At 38.7% G+C, this 17,869-nt stretch overlaps 1 protein-coding gene across 3 annotated transcripts in view; it reads left to right on the top strand.

Annotated features, from left to right (window-relative positions):
* Window positions 1-17,869, top strand: part of Arhgef28 (Rho guanine nucleotide exchange factor 28) — a 373,543-nt gene that overhangs the window by 245,744 nt on the left and 109,930 nt on the right. For all 3 annotated transcript variants that reach the window (XM_029566139.1, XM_017799469.2, XM_017799470.2), the window contains 2 exons: window positions 6,799-6,920; window positions 14,669-14,949. In XM_029566139.1, coding sequence (XP_029421999.1) covers window positions 6,799-6,920; window positions 14,669-14,949 — 403 coding nt within the window. The remainder of the gene's footprint in view (window positions 1-6,798; window positions 6,921-14,668; window positions 14,950-17,869) is intronic.

The following is a 17,869-nucleotide window of genomic DNA, read 5'->3' as shown; positions in this document are numbered from 1 at the left end:
CACTGTTGGGGCTGGAGAGATGGCTCAATAGTTAAGAGCACTAGCCAGCTGCTCTTGCAGAGGACCTGGGTTCAGTTCCCAACTCCCACATGACAGCTAACAGTCATCTGTAACTCCAGTTCCAGGGTATCTGATACCCTCTTCTGACCTCCATGGGCATTTCAGGACACAGGTGTTTTTATATGCATGCAGGGCAATACACTCATACACATAAAATAAAAATAATAAATAAAATATTTAAAATGTTAACTCAATCCTCACAGCAGTTCTATGTGATAAATATGTTGTTGCCCTTATTTTAAAGATCAGGAAATGGGGCTGGAGAGATGGCTCCACAGTTAAGAACACTGGTTGTTCTTGCAGAAGATCTGGGTTCGAATCCCAGCACCCACATGGGCTCTAACAACTGTCCGTAACTCCAGTCCCAGGGGATCCTGCAGCCTCTTCTGACTTCCATGGGCATTGCACAACATGGGTGCACTTACTTACATGCAGGCAATACACGCATACACACTAAAAAAAAAGTTTTAAAGATCAGGAAATGGAGACACAGAGACGCTAAGTAACTTTCTTGAAGTCATATAATGACTAGATAGTAGGGTGGAGATTTGAAGTCAGGCAGTCTGGCCCCTGAGCTCATCCATGCTTTTATCTAGCACAGTGTACTGTCTTTCACCAATTTGAAATTTACAGCCACTTGGATGGGAGTAGAGCCTTACTTTTTATATAATAAAAATAAATATTTCAAATAATTGAAATATGTGATTGTTAAATATTAGAAATTATTGCTATCTTTCTGTTAAGAAAAATATTTTACATCACAGCATTCATTTAAGACAAACAACTGGTGTTCTCACTGTGAATTATTTTCATGTGCCCTTTATCCAAAGGACCTGAAGACATTTCTGGGGTGGGCATGGGGATTAATGACTTTTATGCTTAATAAAGTAGTTACATATAGAAATCATAAAATTATATTTCTTGGAAATCTTGAAAACCAGTCTTTTAAAAAAAATTATTTTCATTTTATGTGTATGAGTGTTATGCCTGCATGTAGGTAAGTGCACATGTGTTGTGCAATGCCCACAGAGGACAGAAGAGGCTATCAGATCCCCTGAAACTGAAGTTACAGACAGTTGTTAGCTGCCATGTGGTTGCTGGGATTTGAACCCAAGTCTTCTGCAAGGACAGTGTTCTTAACTGCCAAACCATCTACCCAGCCCCCAAAACCAGTCTTTTAAAAAAACAAATATTGGGGCTGGAAAGATGGCTCAGCGTTCAGCAACACTGGATGCTCTTGCAGAGGGCCTGAGTTCAATTCCCAGCACCCACATGTCAGCTAACAACTGCAGGTAACCCCAGTTCCAGGGGATCTGACACCTTCTTCTGACCTCCTCAAGTATTGCATGACACAGGTGCAGTTAACATATATGCAGGCAATATACTCATATACATAAATAATAAATAAAATATTTAAAAAATCAACAAAACAAATGTTATATTTTCTTTGGACTGAAACATTAGATAGGTGGGCCACTTGGATATGTGTGACTGGGATGTTTGAAAGCACTCTTGAAGACCTATTTTCTTTCACAATCTTCTGCTGATTAGAAGCCACCCTCAGTACCCTGAAGTCCTTGTCACTCACTTCCTGGTTTGCCAATCTAGATTCTAGAGATACCTGTTATATTGATGTGTCTTTGCATGAGTGGAGGTGGTGGCTATTTGAAAGATACTCAGATTTTGTTGATGGTTGCAGTGAGTGATCTAACTACAGCTACAATTCAGAATCTGGGGGTGACAGAATCAGACGTGAGACAGATTGTCCCTCTTTACTGCGGTAGTATATTCTTGTACAGTCCTGCCTTCCTCCTCTAACAGAACCTTGTCATAATAGAGTCATCTCTGGAGTGACAGAGTGATGACATAGTCTAGGCCAGTGGGATAATCCCCTGGGAACAGCTTGTCTTGGAGATGGCCAGCCTTACACTAAACTGAACTGCCCTATAGTTACACAGTGTTAGGTATTGTCACCATGACAAAATATATGGCAGAAGTAACAAGGGAGGGGAGGTTTATTTTGACTCACAGTTTCATGGCAGGGAAGGCATGGTGGCTGGCAAGGCACAGTTAGTGGGGACAGGAACTTGAAGCTGGGACGTCACATTTGGCACCAACCAGGAAGATAAGCAGAACCAGGTCTGGTGATATCCTTCAAGGACTGTCAGTGTCCACCAGGTAGGCCCTATGTACCAGAGAGTCTACAAACTCTCAGAATGGCACCTCTAGCTGGGGACCAAGTATTCAAACACATGAGCTTGAGGGCAACATTTTACATTCAAACTCTTAACAAGCAGATATTTCCTTTTTAAGTTGCTGTATGTGCAGATGTATGCATGTATATGCATGTGCTTGTTGGGGCCAGAGGACAACCATGGGTGTTATTCCTCAAGTGCTACTTACCTTGTTTTTTTCTTGAAATAAGGTCTCTCATTGGCTTGGGATTTACTAAGTAGACTTGGCTAGCTCCCAAGTGAGTCCCAGGGATCCACTTGTGTTCACTTCCCCAGCACTGGGATTACAAGCAATATCACCATGCCTAGATTTTTATTTATTTATTTAGTTAGTTTTTATGTGAATTCTGTGAATTGAACTCAGATCTTCATGCTTGCATGTCAAGAACCTCAGTGGCTGAGCTATCTCCCCTGCCCATCAAGTTCTTTTGATATGTCCACTGACTGAAAGAGCCTTAGTTGGGTACCTGTCCTAGTTTGCTTTCAATTTCAGTGACAAAAAACTCTGACCAGTACCAACTTGTAGAGGAAATAGTTCATTTGGCTTACTCTCCGAGGTCACAGTTCATCACTGAGGGAGCCCAAGGTAGGAACTCAGGGCAGGAACCTGGAGGCAGGAGCTGAAGCACAGGCCATGGAGGAACACTGCTTACTGGCTTGCTCTCCTGGCCCATGCTCAGCCTGCTTTCTTATACAACACAGGACTACCTATCCAGGGGTGACACCACCCACAGTGAGCTGGGCCCTCCCGCGTCACTCAACAATCAAGAAAATGCCCCACAGACACCGCCACAGGCCAGTCCAATGGAGGCAATTTCCCCAGTTAAAGCTCCCTCTACCCAGGTGTGTCAAGTTGACAACTGAAACTCTCAAGTACAGTACTTCACATCCTTAGCACTTCTTGGGTCTTTCAGAATTTCCAATTATAACACAGAGAGGGCAGGCCTCTCAACCCCCAGCTTGGATAGACAACTGTGTTTAGAATTTTAATTGAACTGCTTGATTTTTATTGCTTCTAGCATGTCAATTCCTTCCTACTTTTGACAGGGAGTATTGGCTTTCTGCATATGGTGGGGATGAAGTGTTTCCTTAATAATTTCATTTAAATAAAAAGTGAGTGGATCTGAAGAAAAGTACTAAAAAAGTATAGCAACATAGATGTTACATCACTATGGAGAAAATGTGAATTTGGGAGAGGAATAACAAAAGTTTGGGAAGTTTGGGTCTAATGTGGCCATTACTGTAGAGATTTACAGGCTCTTCTTTGAAACACCTGGATCAGATGTGTTTTGGAATTCAAAATTTTCAAGTCCTTTGGTATAGTGCTTGCACTGTGTGTTATGACTCTCATAGGAGACACTGAAAGTGTGATCATCCTTTGCTGTGGCAAAATGTCTGAACATTGGCTCAAGTAGAGGAAATCATGACTGTACATGAGCTCAGGTCAGATTTGGCCCCAAATGCATGTGTGAACCAAATGTATAAAGAAAATTTTTAGTTTTTTCAGAGATTTGAAGATTTGAGAATGACTTCTATTTGTAACTCAATTATATCGTTTTCTAAACCCTAATCCAATCAGTCATGCAGAAAATAAAAGACACTCAGATGTCTTGTAGTTTATGTTTTGACTCGGACACAAATTCTGTGTAGATCCTGACATGCCACATGGGGAATATATACTTATAATGGAGAATGTATATTTATGATGGGAAAAGTGCTTCTATCTGTATGTATGAAAACAGTTGTAATTTCTGATCCTGCTCATCCTTGGAGCAAGTGGTCAGAATTCTGAAGACAGAGTGTTCTTTTGTCATTAAGAACAAGGCTGTTGGAGCTAAAGAGATATCATTGATTAAGAGCACTTGCTCTTGCAGGGGATTAGAATTTGGTTCTCAGCACCCATGTCTGCAGCTCATAACCATCTGTAACTGAAGCTCCACGGAATCCAATGTTCACTTCTGGCCTCCATGGGTACCTGTATGCACATGGGTATTCACACATGCATAATCACACAAATAAAAATAAAATAAGGGGCTGGAGAGATAGCTCAGTGGTTAAGAGTACTGGCTACTCTTATAGAGGGCCTGGAGTTTAGTTCCTAGGACCCACATGTCAGCTAGCAACTGTAACTCCAACTCCAGGGGATCAATCTGACATTCTTTTCTGGCCTCTGTGGGCATTGCACAGTACTGGGGCATGTATATACATTCAAGCAAAACACTCATACACATAAAAGAAAAATTAATTAATTGAAAAACAAAATAATTTTTTAAAAAGATCAAGGGTTTTGGTGACAGAGAAGTGCATTCATGAGCACCTCACAATTCAGGGTAGCATTTCTCTTGATTCTGTATTTTTAATAAAAACTATATTTTATTTATTTGTATGTGTATGAGTGTCTTGCCTACATGTATGTAAGTGCACCCATGTTGTGCAGTGCCCAGGGAGGTCAGAAGGGGGCATTGGATTCCCTGGAAGTGGAGTTCTAGATGGTTGTTAGCCACCATGTGGGTGCTGGGAACCAAACTAGGTCCTCTGCAAGAGCAGTCAGTGCTCTCAACTGCTGAACCATTTCTCCAGCCCCTTGATTCTGTGTTTTTAAAATGAAATCCATTCATTGTTTGTGGTTGTCTCAAATATCTTGTTCGTTTTTAGTATAGTGAAGTCAATGAAGTCTTAATTGAGCAGCAATCAGAGAGGAGGATGAATGACCCACAAGTGTGATGGCAGAAATGCCAGGTGTTTTACACTGTGAAAATATGACACCTTAGAGCAGTTCAGCTGTTTTAATCATACACCAAAAGGCCGTGCTGGATCACTTATGATTGCTCTCAAAACATTCTCTCAAATGACAAATGAGCAGGTATTTTCTTACTTTACAGCACATTAAAAGTGTTTTGTCATGATTTTGATTTATAACATTTGGAACCTCTTTTGTGTAATTAGAATGAAGGTGGGTAGTCATCTATCATAAAGCTTATCCTTGTGAAGGATCTGTGGGCTCTGTATGTATCACATTGCTGGCTATTTAAATAAATTAATAAAATAATTCATGATGGAGGTAAGAAAAGGCTTTTCTTTATTTTGTATGTTTTCTTAAGAAGCTTAATAAAACTTCATCTCAGTATGCTATGGGGAAGAAGTAGATTTAGATTTGGAATCTGAAGCCAGAGTCATTTGATTTGTATGATTCATATATTTTTGTAACTTTTATGTCATTCAGAGCTTTCTATGGGAGAATAGGATTTTAAATTCTAACATATTATCAGCTCAGTAGTTATAAATCATTTTTTTTTCTTGATCCACAACTAGATTTTATGATGGTATAGGCAAGACAGAAAGTGGGGCACACCATTTCTAATGGCCTTGGGGCAGTACTCTCCCCATTTTGTTTATCTTTGTTGTTATTTTTTTGTTTGAGATGAGGCAGTAGAACTTACTGTGTAGACTAGGCTGGCCTTGAACTCATAGAGATCTGCCTGCTTCTGCTTCCCAAGTGCGGGATTAAAAGCATGTGCCACCACGCCCAGCTCAATACTATCCTTTTGTACCCATTCAAGAAAACTTACTGGGTAACATTGACTGTGGATAAAATATTGAATCTACTTCATTAAAGTCACGACATTGATAATCTATTGTTAGTACGACACTATGATTAGTATTAATAACCTTATACGTCACACTAATCATGATTAAAGATCATAATAATTAAAGCAAACATAAAATAGTAACAATATTGATCCAGTAGTTAGTGTCACCTGCTGTACATGACCAGACCCATTTCTTCATCATAAGCATATGTGAGTATTGAGGAATGATGATAATCTGTCTTTACTGATAGGGAGACTCAACGGAAGTGTCTGGAGAGTCAATCAATAAGCCAGTCACAGGAGGCAAGGCCCCTGGCTTGAATAGATTTTATTGCCTTCAAGTCTGTTCTCTGCAAATGCAGGAACATCTCATTCATCTCTCCAGGACTCCACTCTGAGCCACCTTATCTTTTTGGAACAAAACTGAGAGCATGGAAGCAAGCAAAACCATTTCTGTAATTCTAAGAGTAGGAAAGAGCCACCTTTGAGGGTTTGCAAGTTCCGTAGATGGTACCGAGCCGCTGGCCAGGCTTCATGCTGTCGTTAGGCTGTTAGCAAGGACTCAGTGCATCTGAACCTGTCACATACTTGAGAACCACAGACTAATACCAATGTACCCATATTTTTAGTAAAAGAAACGAAGTTAACTTTAGCTTGTGAGGAAATTAAAGATCTCTAATGATGGGAAAGCAGAGCTTGAAGTGGGCTAATACTCATCTGCCTAGAACTATCCAAGTTCTAGAAAACTGAGAAGGTTTGGGCATAGACAAGAAGATACTTGCACTGTAGATCTTAATGTATGAAGACAGCAAAATAGTGTATTCAAATGCACTTTTTAAATTTTTTGTTTGACTAAGAAGGTAAAGTTTGACTGTGAGATGAATTCTACTTTGTCCTGTGTTCATTTCTTCTAGATCATTCATTTGATGGTGTCAGAAAATCCAAGATTGCCCCTACTTTTCCTGCTACAGGACAGCTCTCTGATATGCTGAATGGAGGTGACGAAGTCTATGCTAACTGTATGGTGATAGATCAGGTAAGGTTTGCTCAGGTGATGGGGACATCTGCACCTCTTTCCAAAACCCAAGTGATAGAAATAGCTTCATTGGGATTTTTGAGAATTATAGTCTGAGAGCCCTGAAGGGTGCTGCTGTGGTAACTCCCATCATGAACATTAACTCAGATTCTTCCTGGGGAACACAGCACACCCTACCCTACCAAGCATCACCGGAAGAGAGGGCTCCTGATGAGGAGTGAGATAGCTCTTCAGTAGGATCAAAAGGAGAAATTGTAATGGATGACCAATATCATCCGTATAGCTTCCCAACATGTGTGTATATGTCGGTGTCCTAATTAGGCAATATTTATATTCAAATCCATCAATGTGCAAGTGTCTACCTGGTCTCAGTCAATTGATGTTGTCACACAAATGACTTCTTTAATTTTCCTAACATGCCAGTTAACATGTATTGAGGTTATAGAAACCAGGACTGCATAATGTCACAGGGAAGCTGGAACATTTTAGAATATCTCCATTCCTTCCCCAACAGAGCTTTGTGAGTTCAAGCTCATAAAGGGAAAGGGCTTAGGTGGGATAGCTGTACTTAGATTTTTTTTCCCTCTCCAACTTAGTGATCTTCAATTTTTTGAATTTACAAAAGTTAAAATATCTTATAGATAATGAGGTTTTTGAATGTCCTAGTTTATGGGAATTTTAAGGGATTTTCTTGGATAATTTTGGCAACACGAAATTTCTGTTTTTATCCACTATTTTAAAAACTAATCCTGGGGCTGAACAGATGGCTCAGCAGTTAAGTACACTGGTTGCTCCTGCAGAGGACCCAGGTTCAGTTCCCAGCACCTACGTGGTAGCTAACAACTGTCTGTAACTCCAGTTTCAGGGGATTCCAACACCTTCTTTAGACCTCTGTGGACATTGCATGACACAGGTGCATTTATATACATGCAGGCAATATGCTCATGCACATATAATAAAAATAATAAAATAATAAATAAAATACTAAAAAACTAATCTCAAACCGGGCATGGTGACACACACCTTTAATCTTAGCACTCAGGAGACAGAGGCAGGGAGATCTCTGTGAGATCGAGGCCAGCCTGGTGACTTCCAGGCCAGCTGAGGATACAGAGAGACCCTGTCTCTAAAAGCAACAACAAAAAACCCCAAAAGACTAATCCCCATATGAAATATGCCCTACACAAATGCACACATGTGCACATATACACAGGCACACATGCATACTCATTGGATATTAAGATGTTTTACCATTTTTATTATTAATATGCATATAGTTTATTACCTGTAGATGTTTTATGTAACATCAACTATTTTGGTCTAGATCTCAGCTTCAGTCCTTTAGTTGAATAGATCTCCTCTTTTGTTTTGGTATTATAATGCATTGTGACATTAAATACATACTATAAATGGCAGAGGTTGGAGTGGAATTAATGAGAGAAACCAATGTATCAGAGGCAATATCAGTTATAAATAGCTGGTATGGCCATCTTGGTGTAAGCCATCTGAATGTCATCTGTAGTAGAAATCTAGGTTGGAGCTTGGAGGCATGTGAGAATTCTGTGAACAACATTTCAGGGTTCAGGGTAATTGGATTTTGTGTATGCCAACCCGCTTTGAGGTATATGTGGATAGGTACATGTAAGATTTATTATCATATTTGTGATGATACATATTTTCTAGAGTTTTGAGGTAAAGTTGACAAAAATAACATACACATAAGGTGTGCAATGTGATATACATATAATGTGATATTCATGATGTGAAATGATGACCACTATTAAGCCAAGTGAACATATGTGTCCCCCCACATAATTATCTTTTTGTTATTGTAAGAATGCTTAAGAGCTGCTCTCTTAGCAAATTTCAGATTCACAATGCATTACTAATAACTGTACTTACCATGCTATATATCCGTTTCAGGAATTTATATGTCATATATCTGAAAGTCTGTACTGTTTGATCCACATGCCTCCATCTCCTTCACTTTCTCTTTAAATTTTTTTATTGAATTTTTGTAATTTGCATACAATATAATTCGATGGTAGTTAGATCCCCTCCCCTATCCACACCTCTCCTTATTGCCCCTTACCCAATGTAGGGCACTTTAATGTAGTCAGTAATATGTGTGTATAGATATAGATATATAGATATATATTATGGCCTATATAGTCTAATTAGTGTCTCCAAATATCCTTCAGTATGGGTCTATCCACTGGAGCCTGGTTAACCTATCATGAGTCCCATCCTTGAACTACACTGTCGCTGTCCCCCCAGCATCCATCAGTTGCCAGGATTTCTCAAGGTGGGGTTGGAGCTTCTTCCCCACTTCTCCACATCTATGCTGGGATTTTGTCTGGCTTGAACTTGCATGGGACTTGTGCATGTTGTTACCATTACTGTGAGTTCATGTGAGTAACTTCCCAGCTGTCTGGAAAACTGTTTCCTTGTGGTCATCCATTACCTCTGGCTCCTACACTCTTTCAGCCCTCTCTTCCACAATGGTCCCCTGAGCCTTGGGGTGGCAGAAGTTAGATAGGTGTCCTATTCAGAGATAAGCAGTCTGTAGCCTCTTCTTGTTCTCTGCACATTCTCCCTCACTTTCTAACTCTTCGTAACTTCCTTTGTCCTCACTGGTTTTGACTTCTTTGGATTCCATATATACCTGAACTCATGTGATATTTATATTTCTGTGTTTGGTTTATTTCAATTAGTCTATCTTCTCACTTCAGTTTCATCCTAAATGCAGAATTTCCTCTTTTTTAAATACTTTATTTATTTTTTATTTTATGTATATGCATGTATTGCCTGCATGGAGGTAAGTGCACCCATGTCGTGCAATGCCCGCAGAGGTCAGAAGAGGCTGTCCAATCCCCTGGGACTGGAGTTACAGACAGTTGTTAGCTGCCATGTGGGATGGCTCAGTGGTTAAGAACACTGATTGTTCTTGCAGAATTTCCTCTTTTTAAAGACTGGATAATCTCTTTCTGTCTCTTTGTTTCTGTTTGACTCACATATGCCATATTTTGTCTATTTGTTCATTGATGGACATTTTGGAGATTCTTGTCTTGGATATTGTAAATAATGATGCCAAACTGTTGAGGAGAGTGATTTGATTTCCTTCTGATATGTACCCAGCAGTGGGGATGCTGGTTTGTAGGGTCCTTATATTTTGAGTTTTTGAGGAAGCTGTGTGCTGTTTTCAATAACGGTTATACCAAATTATTTTCCCACCAGTGGTTGTACCAAATTAATTTCCCACCAATAGTGTGGTAGGGTTCCCTCCTCTACTTCCTCACTAACTCTTTTCTGTTGACTTTTTGGTAACAGCTATATTGACAGATGTGAAGTGATAGTTCACTGTGGTTTTGATTTGCATTCATTTGATGACTAGCGAACAGGTATCTTTTCATGAGCATGGTGGCTGTTAGAGTCTTCTTTGGAAAAATGTCTATTTAGGTCCTTTGACCATTAAAAATTATTTTATTTTTGTTGTTGTTGTTGTTGGTGGTGGTGGTGACAAGTGCGTGTGTGTGTGTTTGTGTGTGTGTGTGTGTGTGTGTGTGTGTGTGTGTGTGTGTGTGTGCAGATGTGCACAGACTATGGTGCAAGTGTGGAAACGAGGAAAACTTTGGGGGAGTCAGTTTTCTCCTTTCACAATGGACTTCAGGGATAGAACTCAGGCCATCAGGTTTGCCTGACAAATGCTTTTACCAACTGAGCCACCACCTTGCTGGCCCTTTGCCTTTTTTTGTTGTTGTTTTGGTCTTTTTGAGACAGGGTCTCTCTGTAGCCCCAGCTTGCCTGGAACTCACTATGTAGACCAGGCTAGCCTTGAACTCACAGAGATCCACCTGCCTCAGCCTTCGAGTGCTGGGATTAAAAGCATGCACCACCATGCCTGGCCTCTTTTTAAATCACATTATTTGGTTGTTTTGTTTTGCTATTGAGTTGTACAGGTTCTGTGTAGACTTTGGATGTTGACTCCTTATCAGATATATGGTTTGAAACTATTTTCTACTGTTCTGTAAGCACCCCCTCTTTATTTTTTTGCTGGCCTCTTTTGCTGCAAGAGACTTTAGGTTATGTAGTCTTGCTTATTTACATTGCTTTTACTGCCTGTGCTTTTGGTAGCATATCAAAAGACTATCTTTGACAAGATCAAAGTCATGGAGCTTTTTGCCTGTGCTTTCTTGTAGGACTTTTATGTTTTCAGATTCTATGGTTAATACATTTTGGATTGATTTCTCTGTGTGTGTGTGTGTGTGTGTGTGTGTGTGTGTGTGTGTATGGTATTAGAAGGGAATCCGATGGCTCTGTGTTGTATGTGGATGTCTAATTTGCCCAGTATTGTTTATCAAGAAGGCAATCCTTTATCTGTCATACTTTCAGTGCCTTTGTTGAAGATTAGTTGATTATGTATTTGTGGGCTTATTTTGAGACCTTTTTTTCTATTCCATTTATCTATGTGTCAGTTGTTATGCTAAGCCTGTATTGTTTTGATTATTGTAACTTTGTAATATGTTCGGAAACTAGGGAGCAGGAAGCCTTCAGCTTTGTTCCTGTTCAACATTGCCTTAGCTACGCTGGCTCTGTTGTGGTTCTATACAGAGTTTAGAATTGTTTTCTGTATCTGTGAAGAATGCCATTGGAATTTTGACAGGTGTTTCGTTGAACCCGTAGGTCACATTTTAGGCATTTTGATAATGTCAGTTCTTTCAAGCCATGAGAACATGGCTATTGTCTCATCTATTTGTGTCTTTTAAAAATTCTCTCATCAGTGTTTTATAGATTTCAGTTGCTGATATTTGTCATGTTCTGATTTTAATGAATTTTTTCTTTTGCTACATTTCCCCCCGTAGTTTAAATGGAAGACTTCTTGCATCTTTATTTATCTGGTTCTGAGCATCACTGAGAGTTATAGTAATAGTACTTCCATTTACCCCAACTAACTAAAATTATGACCGCCTCAATTTTATGTGAGAGAAACTGTCTTTACAGTATTCCCAAATGCACTAAAATTAAAAAAAAATTCCTAAACCAAAGATGAAGTTAGGATATAATTTCCATTGGAAATATTTTGGATGAGCTAAATATTGCTTTAGTAATATAAAACAAATAAGAAAAAGAGAATGGAGGCAACTTAATTCAATAAACGGAAGCAGCAAAAGACTGCTGAGTTTATGCAATTAAAACCGAGAAATAAACTAGTGCACCTAACTCACAAAGTTCATTACATCTTAGAGCTTTTTTATGTTCTGTACACTTGAATAGCAAGGACAAATTTCTGAATAGTAAATTTCCACAATATCTGGAAAGAATTTGATCTAAACTCCTTTGTTTCCTTCAACCTGACTCAGAAACATGAACATCCTTAGTTCATATGCTGTGCTGTTTCCCATCCGTTTTCAAGGTTAGCAATCTTGAAAAACATGGTAAAGAAATCCATATGTTGAAAACTACTTTGAAATTTTCTTTATCATATAAACTATGTCACAAAAACATCTCTTTGGCTGTAATTCAGGCCTATATAGCTTTAATACAAAGAGTCTCTGTGTTCCTTTTAGCCCAGCTCCTCCAGTGTTAATACTTTATATTTTACTTTACTGTTTTATTGAGTTTTGGTGCATGTGTGCATGCAAATGGCCAAACTAGAAATGTAAAATTTTAACATTGAGAATAAATAGAAAATATGATGTCTTTTTATTCCTTAATTTTTCTTTTTTTTGCCAATTTTTATAATTTAATTTTTATTTTTGCATTTAATACTATAATAAGCATTCTGTACATAACATGTATTTTTAAAATATTTTATTTATTATTATTATTATTATTATTATTATTATTATTTTAACAGAGCATAGGGTAGGGGTTTATTTACAGAAGAGTGGGCATACTGCACTTATGGCTATACCATAAAATTCATTCTCAAATACAGATCCTGTGACCTCCCGACAGCCACACAAAATGGTGAGAGAGATGCCTCTTGGTGTTCTCGGCTTATATATCCTTTGCCCCTCCCCCCACATGTAGCTAAAGTTGACTGATTTGGTGGGTGGGTAACTGATTCCCCCTCGACTCCTTGATTATTACTTAATTTTTCATGATGTATTTTCCTAAAAACATAAACACATTTATTAAAACTCTACATAAACACAACATATTTATTAAAATCAGGAAGTTCTCACTGACAAAATACTGCTAGCTATCATCAGATTCTAGTCAGGATTAGCCAGTTGTCTCAATAATGATCTATGTGGTAAAAGAAAATTTCTGATGATTTTTATCATTGATCTGCCAAGTTTCTTTTCTTTTATAAATTCTTAATATTCTTTAGGAACTATTTTGAGTTTCCACAAATTTTCTGTTACTCTTATGTGTGTGTGTGTGTGTGTGTGTGTGTGTGTGTGTGTATGTATTTGTGTATGGTGGATATGTACATGTTCGTGTGTGTGTACATGTGTGTGGAGGCCAGTGCTCAATTCTGGGTGTTTTCTTCAGACACTTTCTACTGCATTTAAAAAAAATCTTTTTGAGACAGGGTCTTCCTGGAGGCCCAGCCTGCCTGGAACTCACTATGTAGACCAGGTTGGCCTCGATATCACAGAGATCTGCTTGCTTCTGCCTTCTGAGTGCTGGGGTTAAAGGCATGCACCACCTCACCTGAGTCTACTGTATGTTATGAGTCATGGTCTCTTTGAAGTTGTTGATTCGGTGGTGGGCACTTTACCAACTGAGCTATGACCCCAGCCCTTTCTGTTGCTCTTAGATTCTTATTTACTACTTTAAGCATTTGCTGATGGGTTTTCTTGGTAAATTATTAGGATAATGCTTGATGATTTTAGGACCCTAACATTTCCATTCGTTCTGCTTTTCCTTTCTCTTTTCGGTGCTGGGAATCAAACCCAGGGCTTTGCACATACTAAGCGTGCACTCGACCACTGAACTACTCCTTCAGCCTCCATCCCTATCTCCAAATGGTGTTAATTTCTTCCTTTTTGCTGTTTTCTAGAGATGATGCTTTTGGACAACCACTACCTAAATCACAAGTACTTTTAAGCCTGTTTCTAAGAGCAAGCGTTTTCATCAACAGGGTTGTTTTCATGAGTGCAGATTGGGCAGCTTTCTGTTGATAAACATTAGAGAAGTTTCAGGCCCATCTCTGGCTCCCTCTTCTTTCTTCTCTTGATTATTTCCAGACTGTTCCTACTCTCTCCAAAGTCTTATGGTGTGAGCTGAGGTGGTGTTTGCTGGATTTAATGCTTGTTTTCTTTAAAAGTAATTTGAAATTTGGGGCATTTCTAGTCTTTTAACTATCCAATGTATTTTATGTAGCTTGATTTGCTATTCCTTTGGTGATGCTTTTGGAGAGACCCAGATTTATGTACCCACCATTAACTTGATTACCAAGGTTTTGATGAAATGCATTTTGAATAAAACCCCATAGTTTTTGGTGTTTTCTCAAGTATTTTAAGTATCACTCACTCATTTTGAGTTTGGGGTTCATAAAGTGTGAAAAGCAGAATCAGTTTCTGGTTTTATAATAAAGAATAAGTTTATGAAGTAGTCTTCCTTTTTGAACACAGACAGACCTTGAAGGAATCCTGTACTTACATGAAGCACGAATGAGAAAAACAAAAACAAAAACAAATTAGGTGGAGATTTTTAACTCTGAAAGTTTCATTCATTCTTAACCAAACCACTCTTTCCTGGTTTTGTTGAGTAAAATTTTTTCTTCTAATTTCCAGGTTGGTGATTTGGATATCAACTATATTAACATAGAGGGACTCTCTGCCCACACCAGCCCTGACTCCATGGGGTCCACCCTAGGGTCTCAGGCTTGCAAACATGTCCTTCCTCCTGGCCCCAGTCCCCACATGCACCCACTTGGTGGGGACCGAGAAGGGATAGCAAACACCGTGGCCCTGCAGCCCTTCATGTCACCAGCCAGTTCTTGCACTTCCAATTTGAGTCTTTCTTTCGGTCTTCATGAATTCGAAAAGGAACAGAATCATCTAAAGAAAAGAAGGTAAGATACTGTATTCTAGAGGAAAGTGGGAGAAAGTAAGAGCAGCTTCTTAGCTAGACCTTGAAGAGTTTCATTTCTGAATTGTCTGTCATGTTTATCTTTACATCAAAATGTTGCTTCCTTTTTATTATCTACATTTGTTGATTTGAAAGTGAGACACTTAAGAAAGCCAATTAAAATGCGATAGGAGAAAGTTACAATGAGATGCTACCTTGTGCTTAATACATTGATAGAAACTGAAAAGTCTATTAATAAATACCATGTCTTGGTGATATGCATACCATGGCAACTCTTATATGCAATTGAGAGCATTATTAACAACTTTGGGAAATAATTTGACATTATTTTGTAAAGTTGAAGAGACATTTCACAACTGTGTATCAGCGGACGCATGCATAAGCATTTATAGCAGCAGGAAATAACTTGAATGAATAGTAGACACAGTTACACATAATTTAAATTGTGCAAATGAAATATTGTAAAGAAAATGAATTAAATACAAATCTATATCTATCTAATATGCATCTCAGAAGCATAAAGTTGAGCCAAAAATGTAACCCACAAATAGATTTCATTCTTACAGAATGTAAAACGAGGCAACTTACTGTTATGGGGCATATGTGCACAGCCACACGAACACTTCTGAGAAGTGTGGCAAGTATAGGTTTACCATAACATTCAAGTCAATCTGAAATCCTAGTAAGACAGTTGCAGGGACCTTACAGTAGCAGTGGCTTATACACAGTTGACTCAGGCAGATGTCATGGTTATTTTCATGTATTTCAACTCATAGCTAAATTTCCTCAATATGGAAAAGCCCATATGGCTATGTTTAGATCACAAAGAACATGCATGTTCTCTCTCTTGATAATGGATTACTTTCCCAAAGGGAAAATTCTCCCCCCCCTTATCTATCTATCTATCTATCTATCTATCTATCTATCTATCTATCTATCTATCTATCATCTATCTTTGCAATTAATTTGTTCATTTTCACATTTCTTCTTTCTTAGTTATAGTTAACATATATTGCAAAATAAATATCATTTTTGATCCTATCAAATTGGGAATATTTTCTTTAGCATATCCGTGGTAGCAGAAAAGCCAAAACACTGTAGATTTTCCATCAGTCAGAATGTCCAATGATTTTATTAGTTTCAGCTCTACCTGTGGGCACATTTCAACGACTCCGTTTTCCTGCATGAAAGTTTAGCAAAGACAAAGTCATTTGCCAGTGACAGATGGAGCTGAGAGGAGGTTTTGATGAAATGTGTCAGTCATGTCTAGTGACTCTGCCTTCAGTGGTGTGCTATCAGAGGAACTGCTGTCACACAAGTATTTCCCACGTGACAAGACATTCATCCTCTATATTTTATTTATTTGGAAGTCTTTTCCTTCTATGACTATATTTACCATTAAAATTAACTTTCTAAAAACAGCATTTTAGTGAAATCTGTACAATATGTAGCATTATATCATTTAAAGTCCATTGTTCTTTTGAGAAGCCACAAAGGAAAAATAAGCCATAAAACAGGCATTTTAATGTATTAACAAAAACCTAGGTGATAGGAAAGAAGTATTTGCTTCATTTTAAAACTTACGTATTTCAAACTCTTTTTTGTTTCATCATAATCTACAGTTAAAAAAGAGACTATTTCAAGTCAACTCTTCAGTACGCTCCCCCTCCCCCAAATTTAAACTTTTTTAAAAAAATGTGTATGTGTGTATTGCCTACATGTATGTAAGTGCACCCATATCGTGTCGTGCAATGCCCAGGGAGGACAGAAGAGGCTGTCACATCCCCTGGAATTGGACTTACGGACAGTTGTTACCTGTCATGTGGGTGCTGGGATTTAAACCTGGGTCTTTTGCAAGAACAGCCAATGTTCTTAGCTGGTGAGCCATTTCTCCAGCCCCTAAGCCAAGTTTTTGCAATGGCATGTGGAATTTATTCTGGTGTCTTCCTTTTTATGTTACTATAAAGGAAAATTCTGGTCCTAACCTAATGAACTGACTCCATATCCCATTGGTGGGATCTGATTGTAATATGAGAATTTGGAGAAAACATCGTCTATGCCACTGGTAACTTAGGGCTTGTAGTAGCCTCCTTCAAGAACTCGCTGGGGATCCTTACCTTGGCACTGAGCAGAAGAGGGAATTGGAGGTACCCTTCAACTTGACTGTCTCTCAGCTTGTGATCTCTATACTCATAAAACTGACCGGAAGCAATTGGCAATCTGTAATAATCTTCCACTTAGTAAAGAGTAGTAACAGTTTCATAGTTTAGTGAATAGCAGTAGCAGTTTAATTAGGATTAATGGAAGAAGAAATGGAAATCCTTTTTAGTTGAAAATAGTGTGATACTGGAGCATTTAGGGTGATGTTCATATGATGGAGAAACTTGGACCATAGCTGGAAAGGCTTGTACCTGAAGTGGGACATTATTACAGGTTGCCAATCACTTATGGTCAGTTTTATGAGTACAGAGATCACAAGTTGAGAGACAGTCAAGTTGAAGGGCACCTCCAATTCCCTCTTCTGCTCAGTGCCAAGGTAAGGATCCTCAGTGGGTTCTTGAAGGAGGGACCTTCACTGAGGCTAACCATGGCCTGGAGCTACTACAAGCCTCCCAGTTCCCCCTTGTGCCCACAGAATGGCTCAGGGTTAGAAACTGATTTAAGGTTTGCTTTAGAAGCACGGAGTAAAAACTCTATCTAAGAATCGCGTGATTTGTGAACTTGATTGTCCTTTATTAAATGGATTTATTCAAAATTTCATCTTCTGGTTGTTTATAGTTCAAAGTCAAGATGGTTTTCCTGTGTGGTGCTGAATTAAAACCTCTCCTCCAGCACTGAAGCAGCCACGGGAAAAATACACTTAAAAGTGCATCCGTGTTAACACACTTGTGAACACTGTGGGC

The sequence above is a fragment of the Nannospalax galili genome, unplaced genomic scaffold (assembly GCF_000622305.1).
Source record: "Nannospalax galili isolate Female #2095 unplaced genomic scaffold, S.galili_v1.0 scaffold898, whole genome shotgun sequence".
NCBI lineage: Eukaryota > Metazoa > Chordata > Mammalia > Rodentia > Spalacidae > Nannospalax > Nannospalax galili.
This window is presented reverse-complemented; position numbering and strand designations above follow the sequence as displayed.